This window comes from Terrapene carolina, unplaced genomic scaffold (genome assembly GCF_002925995.2).
Source record: "Terrapene carolina triunguis isolate 2854851 unplaced genomic scaffold, T_m_triunguis-2.0 Scaffold58, whole genome shotgun sequence".
NCBI classification, from domain to species: Eukaryota; Metazoa; Chordata; order Testudines; family Emydidae; genus Terrapene; species Terrapene triunguis.
The window spans coordinates 98568836-98594769 of record NW_020664409.1 but is presented as its reverse complement, the minus strand read 5'-3'; the positions used below and the strand labels follow the sequence as shown (position 1 = coordinate 98594769).

Below are 25934 nucleotides of genomic sequence, written 5' to 3'. Positions count from 1 at the left end.
AAGCTATACCAAAGTGATCAGTTTTGTTCACAAGCCTGTTCTCCAGGCCAGCAGAGGCCAAAGGCATTGTGTAGGCCATGAAATCAGAGCCTGGAGGTGAGGGGGAAGGAGTGACCTCATGTTGCTGCAAGTGATTCACTTTGGGTCACACGGAGCAACACTTGCAGGCTGTAGAAGGAACTGCTTTAACCCTCACCAGCTAGAGGAAGGACAGTTGAGAAACACTGATCTAAGCGCATCCCTTCCATCATGGTCCCTGAACTTTAGAACTGGCCTGTATCAACAGGTCATCCAGATATGACTGGAAAAGCCATGTGGAATCTGCAGCAGTCACTACCATGATATTTTATTTTTTTTAAATTCAGGGGCACTGTACAAACTTGAAGGTGAGAGCTCTGTATTTGAGGGAGATATAATGAAACTGTTACCATTCATTATCTTCCTCAGCCCTGCATCTCTTTCTCCTGTTTCCTTTGCAACATTAGTTCTGTATCCAACAACCTCGCTGCCATCATTTTACCTACTGAGAGCTGTAGTTCCAGTTTAAATTTAGCAGATTTCTTACAACTATATTCTAAGCATCACTGAAAAAGCTGGCTCTAAAACCTGAGATACTGTACAAAAATGTTCTTCCTGGAAACAGAATACACTAGGTTGTCACATGGTAAGAAAGTGACTAACAATCAAACCAATGTTCTAAGGTCTATTGCCACTCATTTGTCTGAAGGAGAACAGCCCACAGACATTCGCTGTACAACATAAGCAACAGAGCAAAGTTTTCTCTTGACACACTATTTTATAAAAATTTTTTAAAGCTTTCCTCTTTTTAAGGGCTTCAGGAATAGGCTTCAAATACCCGCTATCCTATTGTTTGTTTCACAGCATTGCTAATTATGTGGCAGTGTGATTAATTAGGTTCTTGTCTTCAAAATGGCTTTTTTAGACAAATCAATCTTCTACAGTGTAATGAACCATGAAGTTCAGGAAAGAGGAAAAAAGGAGGACATAATTTTAACATGTTCACAAACGTTCAAACATCTTCAGAGCCTATTCAAGTGATTTGTCCAGATCAATTCTTATAAAAGACTTTTGGTTTTGTGGTGCATGATCCACCTTCTATGGGAACAGAAGAGGGGGTTATATCATTTGGATGACCTCTCTCTCTCAGGCCTTGTCTACACTACAAACTTAGGTCGATGGAAGCCGCCTTAAATAGACGTAATAATGTATGCATCTACACTACCAGGTCCCTTCCGCTGACCTAAGTCGCCTGTAACAGCGATTTCATTACTCCACCTCTACGAGAGGCGTAGCACTTAATTTGATATTGATGGGTCAACAGAGAGGTAGCGTAGACACAGCTTTGTGTAGTTTGACTCAAACGGCCTACAGGAGGTGTCCCACAATGCTCTGCTGTAACCGCTCTGGACATCGCGATTCTCAGCAGTGACCACACCACTCCCGCCCAAACACACTGTGGACATCTCCCAGGAGTATGAGTCCCGGGCCACCACAGGAAACAACAAGGAGGACATTCTGGAGAAGGACAGGAGACAGGTGAGCGGTGGATCCATTCTCCCTGACAGCCAGAACCTGTTTTTAACCCCAGAGCCCAGCCAGTCTCCGGAAAGTATGGTGGGCGAGCATGATGCCGGTGAAGGCACCTCTGGTGAGTATACATTTCCAAACAAACTGTAGGGCTTACATGCTATTATACTTTATGTTTAATCTGAACAAAAAATGAGGTGCATTGGCTATCTGCTTCGAAGTTGCTGCTCCAGCTACGCAGATGGTGCTCCCCAGGAAAGACTGTTTATGTGCACAGGGATGGCCCGGAATCCTCCATGGAGATCTCTAGGAAACTTTCATGAAGGTACTCTGCAATACTTTGCAGAAGGTTTCTGATGAGGGACTGCCTTATTTCTTCTACCACAGTAGGACACTTTCCTATACCACTCCACTATTAACTCTGCTGGTATCATTCTGGTACGCAGCATAGCAGCATAAGGACCAGGTCTGTACCCAGATGCTTGTAGCATCTGCTCCCTTGCCGCCTCTGTTACCCTCAGGAGACTATCACATCACATAAGGTCACCTAGAGAATACAGGGGAAGTTTTCATTACAAGTGCTCGTACCACAAACAATGGAGCATGTGATCCACCTCTCCCGGTGAATTCCGGGTCCCTCAACCACGCTTTGCCTAACATGCCATTGCTTTGGTTAGCAGGGATTGGCATCTACTAAGACAGTGGCTCTCAAACTTTTGTACTGGTGACCCCTTTCACACAGGACACTTCTGAGTGCGACCCCCCTTATAAATTAAAAACACTTTCAACACTATTATAAATCCTGGAGGCGAAGTGGGATTTGGGGATGGAGGCTGAAAGCTTGCAACCCCCCATGTAATAACCTCGCGACCGCCGAGGGGTCACAACACCCAGTTTGAGAACCCCTGTATTCAGAGTAGCGTTAAGGAAGGGGGGGGGGGGAGGAGGCTTCCTGTGTTATCCCCCACCCCATGGAACCGCCTGAGAAACAGACAGCGATTTGGGAGTCTTAACACTGGCACTGGTTCTCAAGCAACATCCATGTTGCTAGGGGGAGGGGGCATTGTTCACCTGCCCACTTGTGCCCTCAATGTGAATTTCCCACAAGTTGCAGCACAAGGCTCGTCGCCCATGCCATGGGGCCATACTCATGTTGGCTGGAACAGTAAACCGACTCATTGAATAGCTAGGGATTCTGATTATGTTCTGGCTTGCACTGGAGTGTAATAAAGGGAGTGGTTTTTTTTTTAAATACCAACCTTGCACCAGAACAGGGTAGAGCTAACAATGGTTGCCTTGTGCTTTGCATGCCTTATAGCCAAAAGCTTGTCCTACAGTGCATCCTCCAAACCAGGAGAGGTTATCGCAGATCAAAAGGCAGAAAAAAAGGACACAGGATGATGACATGTTCAGCAAGATATTGAATGCCTCAGGGACAGCTGAGACGTAGCTCAGAGCCTAGAGGATTTCACTCTCCGAGAAACTGGACATGGACATGGAGAGCATCCCAGGACCGTGCCTCACAGGAAGAGATGCTGCGGATTATGAAGGACCAATCAGACATATTGAGATATCTGGTTGAGCTTCAAGAAAAACAGATTGAGGCTAGACTCCATCTGGAGGCCTTGCAGAACTGCCTGCAATCATTACCCTGTTCACAAACCCCCTGCCCCAAACGTTCCAGGAGGCAGTGGGGAATTCAGTATCCCTTCCACTCAACCCTAGGGGAGGATACACAGAACAAAAGGAGCCCATCCTTGACCTTTGACGCTACCCATGCTTTCGAAAAACAATCTGACTTACTTGGTTTCTCCCCTCCCAATTTTATCAGCCAGTTTGCCCAAGGTTAACTTATGTTTCTGTTCTTTCAGTTTCTTTGTGTGTATACAAATAAAAGTAAACACTTTTGTTTCATTCTATGGCTTGCAGTAGGCAGCAGGCTGCTTGCATGACATCACAATGTTCCATGTGACGGCTCCTGTCTCTGCACTGGAAATACTGCAGGATAAGGCACACAGTGTTAGTAATGCTCACAACAAGAGTGCACAGCTGAGCAGGCTCCATGCTTCTCAGGCTATGATGTATGTGCTGGTAAGGCAGGCTTTCAGAAAAAGGCGCAAAAAAACATGGGCTGTTTGCCGTTGATATTGGGAGGGAGGGAGGGAAAGTACATCATGGGAGGCCGAAGACATATTTTCATTCCCCCCCGCAACAATGTTTCAGTCCCATGAGGTGTTGCAAGCCCTTCCCAAAACATCCTGTGGTTAGTTGTACTGTGGGACAGCTATCCATGGTGGACTGGTCTGTGCATTGATGCAAGTGCTGCTAATGAGGATGCACTCCACCAACACAATGAGCGTGGTGTGGACACGCAGGATCAACTTAATACGGAGGCTCGATGTTGTCTTACATAAAATCGGCTTAAGTTTGTAGTGCAGATATGCCCTCAGTGAAAATGGAACCAGTTTCCTCAAGAACAGACTGGTGTTAACCCAATAACAAAAGGAGAGGATGAAAAGAAGGCACAAATGAGCACTCAGAGCACAAAATCATGATGACGATAAAATTAATCATGAAACTAGAAGTTGTGAAGAGAAGGAATTATTTGAATTGCCTATACGTTAATGCTCAGAGCCTAGGTAACAAACAAGATGAACTCGAATTGCTCATTTATTAGCATAAATTTGATCTAGTTAGCATTACTGAAACCTGATGGGATGATTTTCATGACCGACATGCTAAAAATCAATGGATTTTTTTTATAGCCTATTTAGGAAGGATCAAGTGAGCAAAACGGAGGAGTGGCTACTCTATGTCAAAAATTACATTACCTGTTTCCAAGTCACTGACAGCTCGGGACAAAGTGATCTTGAATTCTTATAGATCAGTGTCCTAACAGATAAAGCACAAGACTGAGTACTAGTTTGTATCTGCTGCAGGCCACCAAACACTAGGGGACAGGATAACTGGTTCCTTAAGCACCTATCTATAATGTGTACAGGGAAAAATAGCTGCATGTTCATGGGGGATTTCAATTTCAGTGATATATGCTAGAGATATTTGGAATTTCTAAATATTGTAGATGACAATTTTTAATTCCAGAAGTCACATTCAACATGGGGGGGGGGGGAGATCTATATTTAGGGTGACCAGATGTCCCGTTTTTATAGGGACAGTCCTATTTTTGGGGACTGTTTCTCATATAGGCGCCTATGACCCCCCACCACGTCCCGTTTTTTCACAGTTGGTATCTGGTCACCCTATCTATATTGGACCTCACCTTGACAGACAGAGGAACCGATCACAGAACTAAACATTAGTGGTAGCTTTGGTATGAGTGATAATGATTTGATCATATCTGTAATGTGCAAATAGAATAAAGTCTAAACAAATAATATATACGGTGACGGGGTTAGGCCAGACAGCTATAGGAGAGTGATTTTTTATTTTATTTTTTTACACTAGGGAAAGCACGAACACAGTCCTCCACTACCACATTTGTGGAAATCACAGGGGTCAGCACACCCGCAGTGCAATGGATAAGCCTCAGCCTGGGAAAACTACCTTCGTGATCATGGTATCGCCCCTGCCAGGTAAGTATAGAAGGCCGGTATATTAGCCCCAGGATAAGCAGGTCCCTTTTCCCCTGGTAATTGAACAAGGGTTACTCCACATTAATTAGGACACCTGGGGTCAATCAAGGGCCTGCCAGAACCTGTTAAAAGCCTCCCCTCCAGTCAGATAGGTGCTGTGGGGAATGGGCGTGCTACTGGAGAGCTAGACAGTGCAGACACTGGTAAACACTGGAGACCAACCTCACAGATACAGAGGTGAAGAGCAGGGGAAATCCTGCCCAACAGGGAGTACAGCCCTTCCAGGCCCCAGAGGTTTGGGCAGAAGAGACCTCGCCAGAGGGGGGAGACTGAACTGGGCTCCTGGCCTGCCATCACTACACCCGTAGTAGTTACCGGAGACTAAGAGGCTCCCCTCCCCCTCCCGTCAGGGAGGCTGGGAGCAACCCCTGCCCAGACAATGTGGGGGCAGTAAATCCAGGGGCATGGGGAAATTCCCAGGGAGAGAGGAATCCCCCAGCCCGCCACTAAGAGGAAGCGCGGAACCCACCGAGGCAGAGAAGGAGCTCTGCCGCAATACTTCATGCTTAAAGAGAGCCAAATTCACAAAGCTGAAGCAATTGAGCAAAATCAATTTGGAGCACGAATTTAAACAGAAAAATGCGAATGGGAATTGTCTGAGAACATTTTACAAAATGCCCAAAAAGCCAGGGACTTTCTTCCAAAAAGAGTTGTAAGTGGCATGACTGCTGCCAATATCCGAATCCCATTAACATTAAGGTCAAGAGGATGGGAGCGGTTCACGACGATATGCTACTATTAAATGAAGGTTGTTAATATCGGGATTGCTATTAAGCAGAATCTACTTTACTGTGCAAACAGAGGAAGACTGGATGGACCCCATAAAGGGGAAAAGACCAAATAAAATTAGTTGTATTCATGAGTAAGGCATTCACCTCCAACTTTTACTATGAAAATCATTTTATACTTTTAGTAGCATAAATATCCATAGATAAGAATTATTTTGATAGTTAAGCTGCTTATAGATGCATTCATATGGGTCATACAGGCACTAACTACATGCAATCTCAGGCTTTCATTAAGTTTTTTCCTTCGATTGAATACCAGCTGAACATCTGGCATGACAATCTCTCACCACCTCCAATCTTCTATGAACTTGATTCAGATTTGGGTTAGCAAACTGTTTACTCACAGAATTGGTTCCAAGAACTTGCAGCTTTGGTTCCCCTGACTCTAGAAGCTTGGCCACCATCTGAAGGAAACTTTCCACAAATGGTTTAATGCTTTGAGAATGGCAAGCCATTAAAAGTTGGTCCAGTGCCTCCATGGCGATTAAAACATACCTGAAAGCAAATTGAGAAGAGATCCATACAGATGCACAGTGTGTGTCATATTTACCTTGGCCCAAACTTTAAATGCTTTTATTTAAGCCTATATTATAAAAACTGGAAAAAAAACATTTAAATGTCAGATTGGTGTAAGGCACATCACCCTAATATTCTCCACTTATTTCAGAAGTATATTTTCGAAGACAAATCAAAGAAAGTAAAGATTCCTGGGTATTCCTGTAGAGATTTTTTTTTTTTAATATCTTATTTTTCCTACTTTTTATTTTGTATTGAAGGCACCACTCTTCTAGTCAGTAGAGGGCCTTCAGTCTACCAAAATCCCAGTATGACAAGACAGCAGCGTATCTAAACTTCCACAGTTTAAGGAGACATCTCAATCTACACAGAGCATGTTAGTGAGAGGGAAGACTGCTGATCAGGAGGGGTGTTTACTGTCACTCACATACTGACAGTTTCCATAAAAAAAATTCTTACAGTTGTTTTTACATCTATACCTCTTTATCTTCAATGATAACTGCCAGGCAGCAACAACATTCTCTTCCAATTCCATGTGCTATCTGTCATTTTTTTAATCTCTTTCAACTTTATGGTCTCTTCCCCTCTCTATTTTCATTATATAGTCTTCTCCCCTATTCCCTCTTTGGGAAAGTACAGGAAAGACCATTTCCAACCTGTTCCTCTGGGGTGAGGAGGATTAATTTAGCTCAAGTATTAAGGACAATCACCTGTGAAGTCAGACAATTAGCTTATATAAAATTATAGCTCCAACAGAAGAACTGAAGGATATATTAAATGAAAACACTCTTAGTATAGTAGAAAATATGTCCTGCTGAGTCTAGAAGTTTGACTTGTAAATCCAGGTCATTTTCACATCCAACATTGCCTATACCTTCATAATTCACTTTACTTTTAATATATTTTGGCTAAAAAATAAAAATTAATAGCTATCCCCTGCCCATCAGCATGAACAATATCCAAGGTTCTGACTCTATATGTCTTGTAGACTGAACCAGAATAATGATAGGGGAAAACAGCGAACTTTCCGCATCTGTATTTATACAGTGACCGAATCCCTTACCCGTAGCGATGTCTGACAACATCTCTGCTCAGTCTCTCTGCTAGGTAAGCTCCAATTCGATCCAGCTTCTCTGGTGCAGAAACTGCATAGAAAGTCAGCTTCTCCATATCAGCTTTAACAAGACCATCCTAAGAATGAGACAAAGTTTGTTTTTTTAATTCATAGGAACATATTTCAGAAGCTTAAAACTCTTTCATTTTTCCAATTCAAAGCACAGGTTTTGGGTTAATACAAACTAGAATATGCCATTTTACTAGAATATGTTAAACTGTTCATTAACAAGCTTGTCCAGGGCCTAAAATACAGAAATTGCAAAGTAAAAGATTAAGCCCAGTACTTCTCAGAGAAGTATATTGTCAGTGTTCCACTTCCTTCTAACAAAGGCAGATTATGGGTGAGCTGTGACATCATTCTTGAAACACACTATTTTTCCTAAAGTCCAATTTGTTACTTAAGAGTCCTTCAAAAAGCCATTACTTCAATAAAAAAACACTTCAGAAGTGAGTGCGTCAAGTTAATCCTTTCAGGCTAAAATTGTTTTTATATAACTGAATTGCAGTCTAAATGTTTCATTGCTCGAATATCATGCCTTAACAGTTCTGACTCTTCTCTGTACAAGGCCACTGCTTTCCATATTTGTCTGTATTACAGCTAGGGTTTAAGGAGCTGAAGCCATCTGATAGTTAGAAATATCAGTACCAACTACAGTTATTGACATACAAAAAGTACTCAGGATTATCATAGGTTAATTTTTAGAGTGGAGATGAAACAGGGATTAAAATATATTGCTCATTTGAATAACCGACTAGAGCTGGTAGACAATACACATTTTTCTTAATTTTTTTCAATGAAAAAGGGGTTATTCATGAATTTTTTTTTAAAGCTTTTTGTCCAGTTCTCTCACGGACATCAAGGTGAAAGTCTAGCCGCTCTCAGGGCCTCAACCCCTTCAACCAGAATCACAGAATCACAGAATATCAGGGTTGGAAGGGACCTCAGGAGGTCATCTAGTCCAACCCCCTGCTCAAAGCAGGACCAATCCCCAGACAGATTTTTGTCCCAGCTCCCTAAATGGCCCCCTCAAGGATTGAACTCACAACCCTGGGTTTAGCAGGCCAATGCTCAAACCACTGAGCTATCCCTCCCCCCAAGCTTCAGTCCTCCTCCACTAGAGCAACATCTTTAAAATTGTGGTTCCTTTTTGTACAGCAGCATCAGCTTCAAGGGGAGAAGGACCAGATCATTGTGTAGGAATTTTTCTTCACTTCTTCTACACTTTGATAATTTCATGTTTAAATAAATTGGAGAATATTGGGATCATTTACTATGGAAGAACATGCAGTAATGGTGATTAGATATGCCACACTGTAACCCTGAAAGCGATAACTACATTCCTGCAGTGCTACTGGTGCAGTAAGTTGTACTCCTGTTAAAGTCCCCTTTCCTGGCTGCATAACTGATCTGTGATTGTCTACTATCATCCAACTTATTTTACACTACAAAGCAGTTTAACTGGCAGTTCAGCAAATGGCACAGTTTTTAAACAACAATATTTCAGATTCATTAATTCACTACTAACAATTTAAGTCAAATTAAATATTAATTATATAAAAGAAGGGTATTTTCTCTCAAAGTCTCACAAGAATGATTAACTTATGTGTGAACAGTCACAGGAAAGAATGTCCACCATATATGAAATGAGTCATTAGAAAAAGAAAAATCTTTAGTATCAAGATGCCCCAGAGGACTAAACAGATCACAGTTAGATGCCAGGCAATAATTAACAATTTAATGTGTAAAGTTAGGCCTACAGCCATTCGCAGTGTCATACATTGTGGGCTGGACAATATCCTGCCCTCTCCCACCTTGTGCACACACCAGCACAATAGGAGAGTCTGATGGATTGCTGCATCAGGGCTGCTTTTGAGAGCACATACAGTACTAGTAAGGCTAGTCCAACTTTAGATGTTCAGAGACGTTTCTCTATACCAGTAGTACCAAAGATGTTTAAAGAAGTATTTGGTTTCTATGATTGTATATGGAAAACAGACCAACAGTATCTCCCGCTTGTAGGTAGACAGAATTTACGTCTGAATTACTATTTCCTCTGAAAAAAAATCCATGCTTTGAAGATATCAGATCCACAGAAAAGAACAACACTCCCCTGCAGCCGATATTTTACAAAAAGCGTAGGTAGCTAGCCCACAGTGATAATAGCAAATCTTCTAGGAAGAACACGACTCCATACTATTCATATCCTTCATTTAAAAACAATAAAATAAAAAGGTAGTACAAATCTGATAAGACATTGAAAGTGATCTTCCACCATTTACAGAAACTCTGGATTAGTTTCAAACATTCAGCTGTATTAGATATTTAGCACCATCAGTACTTAACACTCAAGAAGGAACTATATTTTCAAGGAACATGGTATGAAAGGGTTTCTACTCTGTGTATCCAAATGAAGTCACAATAAACCAATACATATGGACAACTAAAGATGAAAAACAATTGGATCATAATCCATTGGGTGAACCAAAATATATATTTCAAAAAGACAGAAAACAAAGAAGTGCTAGGCATACAGAGAAAAGGAAATACGTTCAAACTTGTGGTCATATCTGAACAAAAATGGCCTGTTTAATATTAAATATTTGTGGTCCAAACAGTTGGATGACAATTTTGCAGATATCTCTTACTGGAGAATGCTCTGGCAGATTAAAAATGGAATGCCTTTCGTTCTCCAAAAAGTACGTTAAAAGTTACAAAATATTACTATTTCTGTTACAATAATATTTTAGTAAACAAAGAAGATTCAAATTCAGAATTTTGGTTAAGGTTTAATTAAATCATTACTTACTTTGGGGTCTTCGGGGAATATGTTATCCACCAGACGTTTGTAACGAGGGCGCAAAGCAGCACAGCAACAGCATACTCCTGGAAAAACATTTGCCAAAAAAAACAAAAAAAGCAAAACACAAAAAATTAGGTTATTAGACGGTGAATGTTTTAGAAGCTGTATAGAGTCATTTAAGAGAGGAAGAGGATAAAGGATCCTGTGGATCGGACAGAGACTTCTCTTAGGGGAGAGTCTAATGATAGAGAATCTCCAGGTTATAGTCAGGAGCAGAGGATGGAAGAGGATAAAGTAGGGGCCAGATCAGATGATAAACATTCACATAAAAAAGAATCTGACACATCAGAAAAGGGCAGACAAATAAACAGTGACAAGTTTTTAATGTGCTTGTACACAAATGCTAGAAGTCTAAATAATAAGATGGGTGAACTAGAGTGCCTCGTGATAAAGGAGGATATTGATATAATAGGCATCACAGAAACCTGGTGGACTGAGAGCAATCAATGGGACACAATCATTCCGGGGTACAAAATATATCGAAAGGACAGAACAGGCTCTTCAGCTTGGAAAAGAGGAGACTAAGGGGGGATATGATAGAGGTATATAAAATCATGAGTGATGTGGAGAAAGTGGATAAGGAAAAGTTATTTACTTATTCCCATAATACAAGAACTAGGGGTCACCAAATGAAATTAATAGGCAGCAGGTTTAAAACAAATAAAAGGAAGTTCTTCTTCATTCAGCACACAGTCAGCTTGTGGAACTCCTTACCTGAGGAGGTTGTGAAGGCTAGGACTATAACAGAGTTTAAAAGAGAACTGGATAAATTCATGGTGGTTAAGTCCATTAATGGCTATTAGCCAGGACGGGTAAGGAATGGTGTCCCTAGCCTCTGTCTGTCAGAGGGTGGAGATGGATGGCAGGAGAGAGATCACTTGATCATTGCCTGTTAGGTTCACTCCCTCTGGGGCACCTGGCATTGGCCACTGTCGGCAGACAGGATACTAGATGGACCTTTGGGCTAGATGGACCTTTGGTCTGACCCGGTACGGCCTTTCTTATGTTCTTATGAGTACAAGCATATGTCACACTGACAGAACCAGGTCGTCGGCAAGATCAAACCTGGGACCTCTGAAGCTTAGTGCATGAAACTCTAGTGCATGAGCCAAAAGCCACATGGCTCTTAGCTAATGCAGTGTAGCAGACTCAATCTCTAAGTAGTCTTGGTGCCACTAGAGGGGGACAGAGCACCATATCCAGGAGGTGTATGGGCTACACATACAGGAAAAAACAGCTGCAAAGTTAAAGGGTAACTATACTCTGCAACCTCACTTTCTAGAAAAGTGTCATTTGTGGAAAGTGAGTTAAACAAAAAATTAATTAATACTGTAATATAGCTCATTTTTTGCACACCTTCCCATGTTTTCCTTAGGAAGAAGTATCTGCCAGAAAGAGAACAGGCAACAATTCCAGCAGAAGATGATGTGCATTGGCATAAAGACTTGTAGAGCATGGGCCTACCCTACTCCAGGGCCTGAAAGTTAAAAACTTTCATCTGGAGCAGTGGGGCAAGACACATATCATCTGGGTTAAACAGGGGCAGTCAAGCAGCAAAACCACCTCCTCACAATAACCTCTTGATCTGCTGCCAGGAGGAAGCATTGGCAGTTTCCTCCTTAAATCCACCTTTTAGAACAGCAGTTTTTCTCCAACAGCCAGTAAGTGAAGGAGTGGATTGTGGGAAAAGTTAGAACCTCCTACACTCACAGATGAAAGCATCTCCAGGAGAAGCAGAGAGATTACAGCTAGCAGCTATTATAATCTCTGCAGCAGGAGAGGGAAGCAACTCAGCTAGGGGGGTAAATTCCACTATTCACCACTTTTTCAGCCCCAGTGTAGTTGCCCCCCAAAGACTGAAAGGAAGGGTATGATGTTTTTCTGCATCCCCAGGTTATAAGGGGTTGTCTACACTTATATTTTATAGTGCTCTAACTTGCTGGCTCAGGGGGGTCTAACCTGCTCAAAGCAGGACCAATCCCCAGACAGATTTTTGCCCCAGATCCCTAAATGGTGGATCTATAAGGTGGATAGAAAGCTGGCTAGATCATCGGGCTCAGATAGTGAACAACAGCTCGATGTCTAGTAGGCAGCCGGTATCAAGTGGAGTACCCCAGTGGTTGGTTTTGTTCAACATCTTCATTAATGATCTGGATGATGGGATGGACTGCACCCTTGGCAAGTTCGCGGATGACACTAAGCTGGGGGGGGGGGGGAGGAGCGGTGGGTAGATACACTGGAGGGTAGGGATAGGGTCTAGAGTGACCTAGACAAATTGGAGGATTGGGCCAAAAGAAATCTGATGAAGTTCAACAGTGACAAGTGAAGAGCCCTTCACTTAGGAAGGAAGAACCCCATTCACTGCTACAGACTGGGGACCGACTGGCTAAGCAGCAGTTCTGCAGAAAAGGACCTGGGGATTACAGTGGACGAGAAGCTGGATATGAATCAACAGTGTGCCCTTGTTGCCAAGAAGGCTAACGGCATATTGTGCTGCATTAGTAGGAGCATTGCCAACAGATTGAGGGACGTGATTATTCTCTTCTATTTGGTATTGCGTCCAGTTTTGGGTTCCCCACTACAGAAAGAATGTGGACAAATTGGAAAGAGGGCAACGAAAATGATTAGAGGGCTGGGGCACATGACTGATGAGGAAAGGCTGAGGGAACTGGGCTTTAGTCTGCAGAAGAGAAGAGTGAGGGGAGGATTGATAGCAGCCTTCAACTACCTGAAAGGGGGTTCCAAAGAGGATGGCGCTAGGCTATTCTCAGTGGTGGCAGATAAAAGAAAAAAGAGCAGTGGTCTCAAGTTGCAGTGGGGGTGGTCTAGGTTGGATATTAGGAAAAACTATTTCACTAGGAGGGTGGTGAAGCACTGGAATGGGTTACCTAGGAAGGTGGTGGAATCTCCATCCTTAGGAGGTTTTTAAGGCCCAGCTTGACAAAGCCCTGTCTGGGATGATTTAGTTGGGGTTGGTCCTGCTTTGAGCCAGGGATTGGACTAGATGACCTCCTGAGGTCTCTTCCAACCCCAATCTTCTATAACAACTGCCTGCAACAACTGGTCAAGTGAGCAAGCCACGTGCTTCAAATCTTAGCTTGTTCAAGCTTAGGAATTAGATTGCATGTTTATCTTATTTCTTTTGTAACCAAGTGTGACCTTTGTAACATACCACGTGTAAATCAGTTTCTAGTTAATAAACTTGTTTTACTCTTTTATCTAAACCAGTGTGTTTGATTGAAGTATTTGGGAAATCTTTAGTCAGGTCAACAGGACTGATGCATATTCATTACCCTTTGTTGATATGACAAACTAGTTAATGAGCTTAGAGAGTCTACTGAACAGTACAAGACACATTTTTGAGGGGCAAGGCTGGGACTGAGGGGCATGCAAGTGTCGCCCTGTACCTCTTCATGGATGGCTGGGCACAGCATTTATGTACTCAGCTAGGGAGTAACTTTACATGCTGGTGGCTGAGAGTGATCAGCACCTAGAGAATTTTGTTGTTCATGAGCAAAGCAGTGTAAAAAGCATCCCAGGCTGGAGAACTGAGGGGACACAACAGCTCATGTTGCATCCTGGGGAATGTCACAGGAACAACAATGTTAGATTGCATGTGGCTGTTAAGGCCAGTTTAGTATTTTGAAATACATATGTAATGCACTTTGATTGGGGCATCTATGTAGTAAATCATACATTATAAGTAAATCATTTGCTGTAAACTTAATCTCATGCTCAAACAAGAGTATTCCCACAGCCCAAACCAATACTCTTAATAACCAACAATTAAGAATATATTGCTGAAAATATTTCTTTTCATGGTTAACAGAAAAGCATTCAGACACTCATTCTGTTGTAAAGATGTCATAATCCCTTTGTAAATACTTCAGAGACAATACATAAATTTCTTGAGTACTGGGAACCACTGTGTCCTAGAAATGTCTTTGCCACTGTAAGTTACGTTAAATGGGGGTGGGGGACGACAAGAAAAATGCAAACATCTCCAAACAAGACAATAAATTGCACCAGAACTGCTCCATTTATTGCCTTATATTGGCTCTGAATTATCCTTTCACAATATAAGGAAGGGACAGATTATTGTATGTGTGTATACACACACTTCATACTTACATCTGTAATTTACAGTAAGCAATAAAATTAGTCTGATATTTAGTAGCCAATTAATTATTCTGTGAATGCAATATGCAAACCAAAATATACCAAGATGCTCCCTTCCCATCCTTCTATCATTTGTAGGCTATTAAGACAACTAAATGAAATTACACTTTTAAAAATGCCTGTTCCTCCATCTTCTTGCCCCATTTCCGCTGTCAACCGCACTAAATGACAACGTTCTACTCAGATACATCAAGAGATTCTTAGAGTAAAACATGCAGTCTCTCTTTATCATAATAAGCAACACACATCAGATTTCCTGTTCACAAAGACAAGAGAATATGCGTTAGGTATAGTTCATTTTTTTCGGGGGTTGAGCACAACCAGATTGTTCAAAGGAATAAAAACCCATTATAATTTACATGACAAGAAACAGCAATTAAAGTAATAATGCACATTTAAAATCAAAAATGGAATATAGCCAGCTAGCCATCTGGTACATTCCTCTATCAGTGCAGATTTATTCCCTGCAGTATTTTTAAGCGCTTTATCCAATCTAGTTTTAAATTATTCCAGAAATGGGTCAGATATGATGTGATTCCAACTCATTGGTCAAGTCCCAGATCCACAGTAGAGCAGCTCTGAAGCACAGGAGCCATTTAGAGATAAGCTAATATTAGTAATTGTCCACAAAAATCAGTGGGAGCCTGCCTCTCAAATCTCAAACACAATACCTACCCAAATAGCAAGCAATATAATGGGGTAGGGGAGGTGAACACTTTAGAGGAGATTAGATGCCTACCAATCGGATCCCCTTCCTAACATCTAACACAAACATACAAAAACTTTGCTAAAACATCAAGGTTGCTAAGGGAAAACAACACCCACGTTAAAACAAAACACAGACTTAAGAATGTCTGGTTACTACCTTGATGACTGCAGTTCATTTGTTTGGGGGTAGGGACAGTGTTTATGAGGGGATAGGTATGTATGGTGAAGGTTATATCCGTAGTTGTATGACTTTACTCAACATTTGGATCTCTATGCAACTGAGAAACCTGTGTCATTTTTAGCCATATTTATCATCCAACAAGATGTATGGGAGGTCCAAATATAAGCTATCCGCTGGTTTCAAACTCAATAACTGGTCAGGAATTTTCCACTCTTGCTTTCTACCAGTCAAGAGGAGCTGTAATAGATACACAACTCCTTGTCTAATTTTGCTGTATCCCTCTCCATTACAGAGACTGTACACCACTAGATACTGTTATCCTATCCACCTCTTCTCTCCCTCCTAATAATTAACTTTCCATTTGGGAAAGAAGAGCCCCATTGAATTTCAATTATGCCCATTTTCTGCCAATTTAATTAATTGTTTTTATCTTATGTAACTTGCAAACAACAATTGTGAAATTTACAACAATTTGTTTTTAAACACTTGGTCCTTCAGTCTACCTTCATCAGTCCTTTGATTCATTCATGAATACATAGTTGAAAACACAGTATAATAGATAATTTCCACAGCACCAGATAGAGATGATAACAGAAATATTACTTCACTATAGACTGGGGGGGGGGGGACTTACTACATTTCACAAGAATCCTCCACAGCACCACATCAAAATATCAATCGAGTAAGTGATTTACGTGATTTTTTTAAAAAGACACCTACAAATATCTTAAAGAAACCTATTTGTACAATACAACATTTTGTAATATTTGATATTGATTAAAATAAGGGAACAAGACTGAATTTGCAACAACTGGCAAAATCAGGTACATATTATAGAACGCTAAAAAATTGAAGTAAAGATTATCATAAGCAAACTAGGGAAATGTGGTCTACATTAAATTACCATAAGGTGGGTGCACAACTGGCTAAAAGACAGTACTCAGAGAGTTATCAACAGTTCGCTGTCAAACTGGGAGGAAGTATCTAGTGGAGTCCCGCAGGGATCTGTCCATTTTCATTAATGACTTGGCTAATGGAGTGGAGAGCATGCTTATAAAATTTGTGGATGACACCAAACTGGGAGGAGTTGCAAGCACTTGGGAGGACAGGATTAGAATTCAAAATTACCTTGAAAATTGGAGAATTGTTCTGAAATCAACAAGGTGAAATTCAATAAAGGCAAATGCAAAGTACTACTATTATGAAAGAAACCCACTACACATCTAAAAATGGCGAATAACTGGCTAGGTAGTAGTACTGCTGAAAAGAATCTGGGGGTTGTAGTGGATCACAAATTGAATACGAGTCAACAACTGGATGCAGCTGTGAAAAAGGAAAATATTGTGGGGTGTATTAACCAAAGTGTCATATGTAAGATATGGGAAGTAATGGTTCTGGCTCTATTCAGCACTGGTGAGTCCTCAGCTGGAGGTGAGTACCCAAGTCTGGGCGCCACACTTCAGCAAAGATATTGGAATCTTATTAGATTATTTTCCTAAATTAGAACAATTCCATAACTCTTAAGAGTAACTTTAGCAAAATAATTTGAGATCGTTATTTGAAATACAGATAAATACAGAAAACATTCTAAATACATATTTGCCATACAGCTATTATGTTTCCAATTAATGAAAATACTGTTCATTCCAATAAAGACTTTTTAAATCATCTTTCACATACTTGTGTCCCTTTCTCCCATTTACTGTCAAGAAAGGACAAATTAAAAACTCAGTACCAAAGGCAACTCTTCTATACCAAGAGCTACAACAGCAAGCCTAAAAACAGTGTTTTTGACAATTGAAGCAATATAATCTGAATGTAAAATAACAGAGGATTTGATCTTGACACTTATTTATGAGCTGTTTTGCTGACTCATTCTGGCAGCCAGACCATGTGACAAACAGGACACAACTGCTACCCTTTGTGGGGAGGATAGTCACCGCACTGAATTTTGTTCAACCAAATGAATTTGCCAAACTAAACAAAATAGTACAGTAGACTTGAAACATGTCCATTTTACCTTTTTCCCCACTGCAGATTTCCCATAGTATCTTTCAATTGTGTTATATTTACTACATTTTACCATCTGAGCAACAGGAACAAAGAAAGATTCTGGCATGTTTTTGTGCCCTGAACTAGTTTGCTTGTGGCAAAAAAATAGAATGGGGAAAACAATATTCATAAGCAAATAAATATATGAAACTTGAAGTTAGGTCAGTGGAAAAAGCTGTATCAGTACATTATATTCCATATAAAAGTTTTACACAGTAGATTAACACTAACTTTAACAGTACACATTTTCCTAGTATTCAAATATATGTCCTCTGAAATCAAGATTTCATAGTCTACATGTTAAGTATTTACTAAGAGCATTCTCTTTTGTTTTTTAAATAAGAACATTCTACAAACCATACAGTGAGAAATGTTGCATAACATCAAAATAGTAAGTGATTTTTTCCCACCTACCCAAATGCATAAATGGACTTGGCTCCCATGCAGGATTGTAGTCATAGGTATTTTCCTGTTCAACTGTCGGAACTTGAACATATTGCCTCATCCTGTATGCGAGGTTACTTTCCACGTATTCTATTCTTTTTAGCTGTCCTTTTTCAACAGTTCAGCATCTTTTCAGCTCAGTTTAGCAGTATTCATGTAATGTACTAGAAGACTGTAAACGTATCTAATTAGCTCTCCGTGTGACATCAACATAAAGCTACCAAACACGGAACAACCCAAGTATCAAATTCTGTTAACACCACCCACTGTAAACAGGATACAGTACGAATGAGTTGACATGACCAGACTGTTAAATCAAACTTTCATATAATGTATAGCCTTCCTTTTGTATGAGAGATGACAGGAGAGAGAAATAGTTTAGTTTTAGGAAAACCTGTGCTAATTCAGCAGCTGTATATAACTTTACAGTGGTAGTATCAAACTACCAATTTGGATTTCTTTTAGTATATTTAGCAAGTTTATCATATTTTTTAAATAAATTCCTGGCTAATAAGAAAGCCTTACAAAACAGACTTTTAAACAAGAATGTTAAATTTTAAGGACAGGGACACCTATTTAAAAGTCAGGAGACTAATCACATTAGAGCTACCTGTATACAATACCTTATAGTTTAAGCAAAGGCGGTATATGGAACAGCTTCTATATGAGGAACGATTAATAAGATTGGGACTTTTCAGCTTGGAAAAGAGACGACTGGGGGGTGGGGGGAGATATGATAGAGGTCTATGAAGTCATGACTGATGTGGAGAAAGTAAATAAGGAAGTGTTATTTACTCCTTCTCATAACACAAGAACTAGGGGTTCACCAAATGAAATTAATAGGCAGCAGATTTAAAACAAACAAAAGGAAGTATTTAATCATACAACACACAATCAACCTGTGGAACGCCTTGCCAGAGGATGTTGTGAAGGTCAAGACTATAACAGGGTTCAAAAAAGAACTAGATGAATTCATAGAGGATAGGTGTGTGACGGGTTCCCCCAGGGTGTCACATGGAACTGGCGTACCACTGAGCTCCCTGACCCACCAGCCTGGGCTCCCTCTCACACTGTACTGCTGTGACAAGCTACAAAGCCCTCCAAGCCTGCACTTTCACCAGCATACATACAGGTAGACACACACCCAGCTGCAGTAACAAGCAGGCTCTCTGACCAGCCCCTGCATGGGAAAGCTATTCCCAGCTCCTCAGGCACGTACCCCCTCTGGAGTATAAACCCAAAATTATACCGTCTTGCGCTGCACAGGGAACTGTACAGCATAAGCTCATAAAATTTTCCCCCTCCCTTAATGTGGAGAGGACTATGCAACAGGCTTTTGCCCCTGAGCGATGATTCCCAAACACTGGTTTAGATAAAGCAAAGATAAAGTGATAAGTGATAGCAAACAAATCAAAACAGATTACTTAGCAAATAAACAAAAAAACGCAAAGTAAACTTAATATACTAAATAGATTGGATATGAATAGCAGATTCTCACCCTAAGAGATGATACAAGCAGGCTGCAGATTTTTAAGGGGCAAGCTGCATTTGCTTTACAGTTTGAAATCCCCAGGTGTATCATTCACAGGCTAGAAATCCCCTTAGCCTGGGTCCAGCACTTCCCCCAGTTCAGTCTTTGTTCCTCAGGTGTTTTCAGGCATCTTCTTGTGTGGGGAGTTAAGAAGAACAATGATGTCACTCCCTGCCTTATATAGCTTTTGCATATGGCGGGAACCCTTTGTTCCAAAGCTCGGTTTCCAGACCGGTCTGTGGAAAAATACTGACATCCCAAGATGTGGTCTCATCACGTTCTTGTAGAATCATAGCAGCCATCACTCACAGGCTGTTTGGAGAGTTCACAGGAAGGCTCACCAGGTGGTAGATAAGCTTTTCCTAAGGCCTATTGTTTTTTCCTAATGGCACATTGCCCCGAATAGGCCCTTCCCCACCCACTATCTAGACTGAAAGTATCTTACCTAGTGGGCATTACCCAGGTGTAACTACATTTGGAATACAGATACATAGTCAATATTCATAACTTCATATACAAAAATGATATGCATACAAAGAGGATAATCAAATTCAACAACTCATAACATTTCCAATGGCACCTCACATGACTTGCATAAAATACAGTATAATTAGGTCATAATAATAATATAATAATATCACTGCGAAGAATATGGGGTGCAGTGTCACAAGGTCCATCAACGGCTATTGGCCAGGATGGGCAGAGATGGTGTCCCAAGCCTCTGTTTGCCAGAAGCTAGAAATGGGCAACAGGGGACGATCACTTGATGATTACCTGTTCTGTTCATTCCCTCTGAAGCACCTGGCATTGGCCACTGTCGGAAGACAGGATACTGTGCTAGATGGACCTTTGGTCTGACCCAGTATGGCCATTCTTATGTTTTTTATGAGGGTATTACTAAATTTAAATCCATTATAAAGACTCTTCTCACAGATGCCTTGGTGCAACGAAGACTGTTTGAGTAGAAATTCCACTTATGGTTAAATATTTAGAAGGGGTTGTTTTTTTTTTTAAATGCATTCCTATGTCCTTGCATTATTTTATCCTTTTGTCTCCCACATGATAGTCACTTGTGGCAGACTAAAAGAAACATCCACTGAAGTGCTTTTAGAAGCCCCCTCAAAACTATTATAAATCTACCCATGCTAGATTTGAATGGTTTTCTAATTATTGACTACTCAGTTTTACAGAGTAAAAATACTGAACTGCATGGGGATCGCAGCTTAGTTTGTCCAAAAAGCTGACCACATGACTAAATCCCATTATATTGCAAATCACAAGAGTAAAACCCCAATCCACTGAATTTGGTGTAATGAAAAGTTATATAACAAAGTGAAATATTTAACTGTAATCCATGAACAGAAACATCTCAACAAATTTAAACTGGCTTTAATATAAAAGGCTTAATTAATGCACACTGCAAGTTTTAGGGTTTGATTTTTAAATTAAGACAGCTACAAAGAAGTTCTGAACAGCCAAATACCTATTTTTTAACTAAGGGAGAAAAATGCTAAGTAAAAAAATTGTGCCTCTATCACATGCCAGAAGTTTTTTCCTGGCCTCTTACCTATAAGAATCCCTGTCAAAATCTTACAGTTTGGACAGAGAAGATCTTTTCATTAACAATCTGAACAAAGAGTGTGTCCACTCACTCACTGTTATTCTGATATTACCTAGGCTCTTTTATGGCCCCTCCCCATCAGCCCAAGTGCCTCCCAAGAATTAAAAATAGAAGCAACACTCTCCATCCTTCGTAGTCTTGAAAAAAACAACTTGATTAGTTTACAGGTTCTGTTTGCTTGCTCATGTTTGTGTGTGAATGGATGTGTTTTGTGTTTATGAAGAAACTGAGGGCTTTTTTATACTTACGCGCTGGTTCAGCGGCAGGCAATCGAACTTCTGGGTTCGATTTATCGCGTCTTGTCTGCATGCGATAAATCGAACCCAGAAGTGCTCGCCGTCGACTCCGGTAATCCTGCTCGGCGCGAGGAGTACGCGGAGTCGACGGGGGAGCCTGCCTGCCGCGTCTGGACCGTGGTAAGTTCGAACTAAGGTACGTCGACTTCAGCTACGTTATTCACGTAGCTGAAGTTGCATACCTTAGTTCGAATTGGGGGGTTAGTGTAGACCAGGCCTGAGGGAAAAACTGAAGAAATGAGGTTTGCAGTGAATTCTGAAAGTACCAGTAGTTTGTTTCATGGTCATTCTTCTCTCTCCAGGGAGTGAGTTCCCTAGTCTATCTCCAGCTCCTGTAAAAGTTGAGTCTCTGGCACTAACTAGTTTTCCTCACTGGTAAAAATGTTCAGCATACAACTAGAGCTCAGCAGTTCTGAGAAATCATGGACAAGAAGGGAGTACTGATCTCTTAAGTAGCTAGGATCAGAGAGAACTTTCAATATCCATACAGAGAAGCTGAATTCAGCTTTGTATTCAATGGGATCCAGAGCAAAGCACAAACATCTATTTAACTGAGATTACTGCCAAAGAAGAGATTCACTGCAATGATCTCATTCACTAACCAGTGGAAAAAAACAGCACTCTGGCAAACTTATTCTAGTTGCTTATAAGCATGAATTCATGTTTCCTCCACAAATTACATGTTTTAATTTTATTTTTGACTATAAGTACTGTATGGACTGTTTTAATAATAAGAAATTTGAATCCTAACTAAATACCCCGATATTTAAATTCACTAACTGCTTCAAAAGCTTTCTGGCATCCAGTAGCATCGGTGATTATAGATTTTTTTTTTTAAATATTTCCTTTGTAAACCATGCATGAAGTTTTTAAAACTTCACACTTTCCCCAGTGGCATTTATTTTTCAGGAATATGCTCAAAAGTAAACAATGGTAGTGCAAGGTTAGTGTTGCTTCTCAGCTTGCACTGGAACAGTTTGCTGCAACTCTTTTCAACTCAAGATAAAATTAGAAAAAATGGCAGAAGCCAACAACATTATGCTAAAATAAGTAAAGGAGTTTAAAAACTTTCCATCCTTCCCTGCAGGGCTGCACTTTGATATGGTGAAATGCTTGCAGACAGGGATGCAGGCCCAAAACTGGTCTTTGGACTCATCTCAGGACCTACAATGTTACTGCAACTCATCTGTTGAACTGGATGGGAAACTCCACAAAACTTTCCATGAAGATATATGATTGTCACCACATTCTGAGTTGATCAGTAATTGTTTGCTACAAGTCAGAAGTTAAAATAATCACTATAAATGAATGTTGACAGTTCTAAATAAGGTCTATTCAATGCTACTATCTTAAGCAGTCTTGAAATGCATACTGAATGGCTATTAGGAAAAGTCTTCAATCAAGCTCAGAGCTGAAGCATAAAAACTCATGTATGGTGCATAATGACAACTGCATCCGTAGATGTGAAAACTTGTTATGGTTCATAAGCCTGTAAAGCTGCAAAATACTCAACAGTTGGAAATCTTTTTACTAACACAGTAATTTAGAAAAGTCATTCAATGTTATCCTCCTAGTAATGAAATCAGAGCTTTCCTTCAACCAGATGACTCACTCACCTGAGAATCTTTTGTTATGTGAAAAATGCTAGGCTTTTGCTCAGGACCATGAAATAGAAGATTTTAAATTTATAGGCACAGTTACATGACAAATGAAAGCACTCCATTTTAGTTTTATAAGCTTCAGCAGTCAAAGTCCGAATTCTCTACCCTAATCCAAACAACTGTAATATCATCCTTTTGACAAAGTTGGCAATTTTGTCAAAATACCAGTGAATATGGGGAGGTGCAAGCAGACATGAACTTCACCATAATGTCACACCAGGCATCCCAGGAAATTTTATTTTCATTTTTGTTTCTCAGAACTTTGCCCTACAAATACTTTTATAAGTGTCTCAGTTTAGAAGCCTCTGTGCCAAATTCTTTGGAAATTTTATTGTACCAGAGAAAATATCTTAACATATATCATGCAGGAGTTGAGAAGGAAGATTAGGCAGATTGTGTGACTGTCATTGGGTAAGGATCACAAAAGACAGACAAGTATTTTAACAGATATCAAATGCATAAATTACTGATCTTGAAAATCTCAAGACACAGATGCTCTGCTTACAGAAATCCTGAAAAAGAAAATAACCCTTCTTTTTTCTGTGATCCAGAATTAACAGGACAGACTCGTTTATTCTCTTCCAGGCATCTAGGAACCAATACCTCACTGACTTTGTGTACCTTTACTGTCCATCCATAGCTGAAAGTGAACTGGCTGGTTTCTTGTGTAATTCACCAAGAAGAAAGGTTCAAACTAACACTACAGACCTGTCTCTTACTCTTACCTTAAGCAGGTGTCTGTATCAGCACTGTCAGAACAAAGAAAAAATTTAATTTGTTCTGTGGCCTAGTTACTACCAATACAGTCTGGATGGCACTAAAGAGCAGAAGATGGAGTGAGTCTGTGCTCATCATCTTCACTTCATCATTGCTAGATGATTTGATATAGACAAAGGAAAAGTGACAGTTACTAAACTGCCACCACAGCTTCCTACAGCATCTTCATTTTCCTTAGAGACGGCCTTTCCAAGTGGTGGCCCAACTCAGGCTAGCCAAATCCAGCCAGCCATATCTTGAGAGACCTGATATGCTAACAGCTTGGCGGTGTATGGCTGCAGGCTGCTCCAAAGGCAATAGGTTAGTCTGGATCCCGGACTTCCAGTTGCAATAAGATTTTTGTTTTGTTTGTTATTTTTTAAAGAAATAAACTAAAAATTTCAGCAGCAGATCTCACCTTCTCATCTATCTCACACAAATGGCACATTAAGAATATGTTGTGACAAAGCCATCCCCCCATATGCACAACTACTTAGATAATACACAGTGCTCTGCATATAGTTTTACAAGTCTTCTCACTCCAAGATGGAGATCAATTACACAGGCTAAACACAAAAGATAGCAAGATGCTCTATAGATTTCATTTGACCTCCTTCTATACACTGAATTTTACAACAAGCTAATCAATTATGTATTTTATTTGCTTAAACAGTCCTTTCTGCAAAACAAAGTATTTATCCATATTACCCAAATCATACACAGTATTTGAAGATTTAGCCTTCTCAACAGCTTTGCTTAAAAGAATTACTGCATTTCAGGAGTCTAACCTTGAACCAGCTTCATTCAAAAAGAAACCACTTTTTAAACATAGTATGTCATTCCTTACAAGCAAATAACTTGCACCTACATCTTTCTGGATTCAAAAGGCAATACTATTGCATATAACTATATTGCCATTAGGAAATTCTAAACGTTACACATTTTAAACCTTTAAATTAAATTTAAGAAACAGAACATACTACACACAAAGTAGTGAGAAACTACTTAACAGTAAGTTAAATTTAACAAATTAAATCAAGTACAAAAACGCATAGCTCACATAAGGTTTAACATTAAGTATCTTCAATCAAATGTTTCTTTCAAATCTACTGAGCAATTCAAATGAATCCCCAGTGCAGGTTTCATCTTCTCGATGGTCTCTTAAGAGTTTCAATCCATTATATAGAAATATTCAATTACCTCAAGTTCTTTCCTTCTCCAATTACATTCCTTTGCTCAGTTCTGCTGGCTGCTCTACTTTCCTGCCATCGACCGTTCCTCTCCCTCTCCCTCCCCAGTGTTGCTCTTGATTCCCTCATATACATTTTTATCCTGGTTTACTTATTTCTTTCAACTCATTGATTGTTTTTCCTTCCCACAGCATTTCTCCTTTCCTACTACTGAGTCAGCACCTTGAAATCTCATGCCTTTCTAAAAAACCATGTCATAAGAGTCTCTAGACCTCAAATCAGCAGGTCTGTACAGAGCTGCCCAAGTGTCATGCACTTTGCTTCTTAGATTGTAATACCACTAATACAACAAATGTTAGGGCTACCATACGTCCGGGTTTCCCCGGACATGTCCGGCTTTTCGCTCTTTAAATAGCCGTCCGGGGGGGATTTCTAAAAAATCTAAAAATGTCCGGGATTTCCCCCCGGTCGGTTATTTATCGACCGAAAAGCGGCTGACAGGGCAGCCGAGCACCGCTCACATTGGGGCCTCGGCAGCCAAAGCCCCTTCCCAGCTCCCCCCATCCCCTGCAGCCTTAGCATGCCGCCCGGCAGCGCTGGGGGGCGGGGCTGTGCGCCTGTGAGGGAACACGGCGGCGGGGCTGGCAGCGGCGGCCAGAACCCCTCCCCCGCTTCCCCCCTCCTCCACAGCCTCAGCACGCCGCTCGGCAGCGCTTGGACGAGGCGGGGCGAGACACCTGCTCTAAGCCGAGCGGCACGGTAAGGGGGCGGGGGAGTTGGAGAAGGGGGGCAGTCAGGGGACAGGGAGCGGGGGGGGGGTTAGATGGGTCGGG

The 25934-nt window shown here is 40.8% G+C and overlaps 1 protein-coding gene and 1 pseudogene across 4 annotated transcripts in view; both read right to left on the bottom strand.

The window, feature by feature from the left end:
* EFR3A (EFR3 homolog A) overlaps nucleotides 1-25934 on the bottom strand; it is a 136560-nt gene that overhangs the window by 73794 nt on the left and 36832 nt on the right. For 3 of the 4 annotated variants that reach the window (XR_002907910.3, XR_003899965.1, XM_024196739.3), the window contains exons 4-7: nucleotides 18017-18218; nucleotides 10429-10505; nucleotides 7569-7696; nucleotides 6334-6484 (exon numbers count right to left, since the gene is read on the bottom strand). Coding sequence is in view for 1 of the 4 variants with exons in the window: in XM_024196739.3 (XP_024052507.1) it covers nucleotides 6334-6484; nucleotides 7569-7696; nucleotides 10429-10505; nucleotides 18017-18107 (447 nt within the window). In the remaining 3 variants the exon portion in view is untranslated. The remainder of the gene's footprint in view (nucleotides 1-6333; nucleotides 6485-7568; nucleotides 7697-10428; nucleotides 10506-18016; nucleotides 18219-25934) is intronic. The other variant, XR_003899966.1, reaches the window with a different exon arrangement.
* LOC112104430 lies at nucleotides 5010-5149 on the bottom strand (annotated as a pseudogene).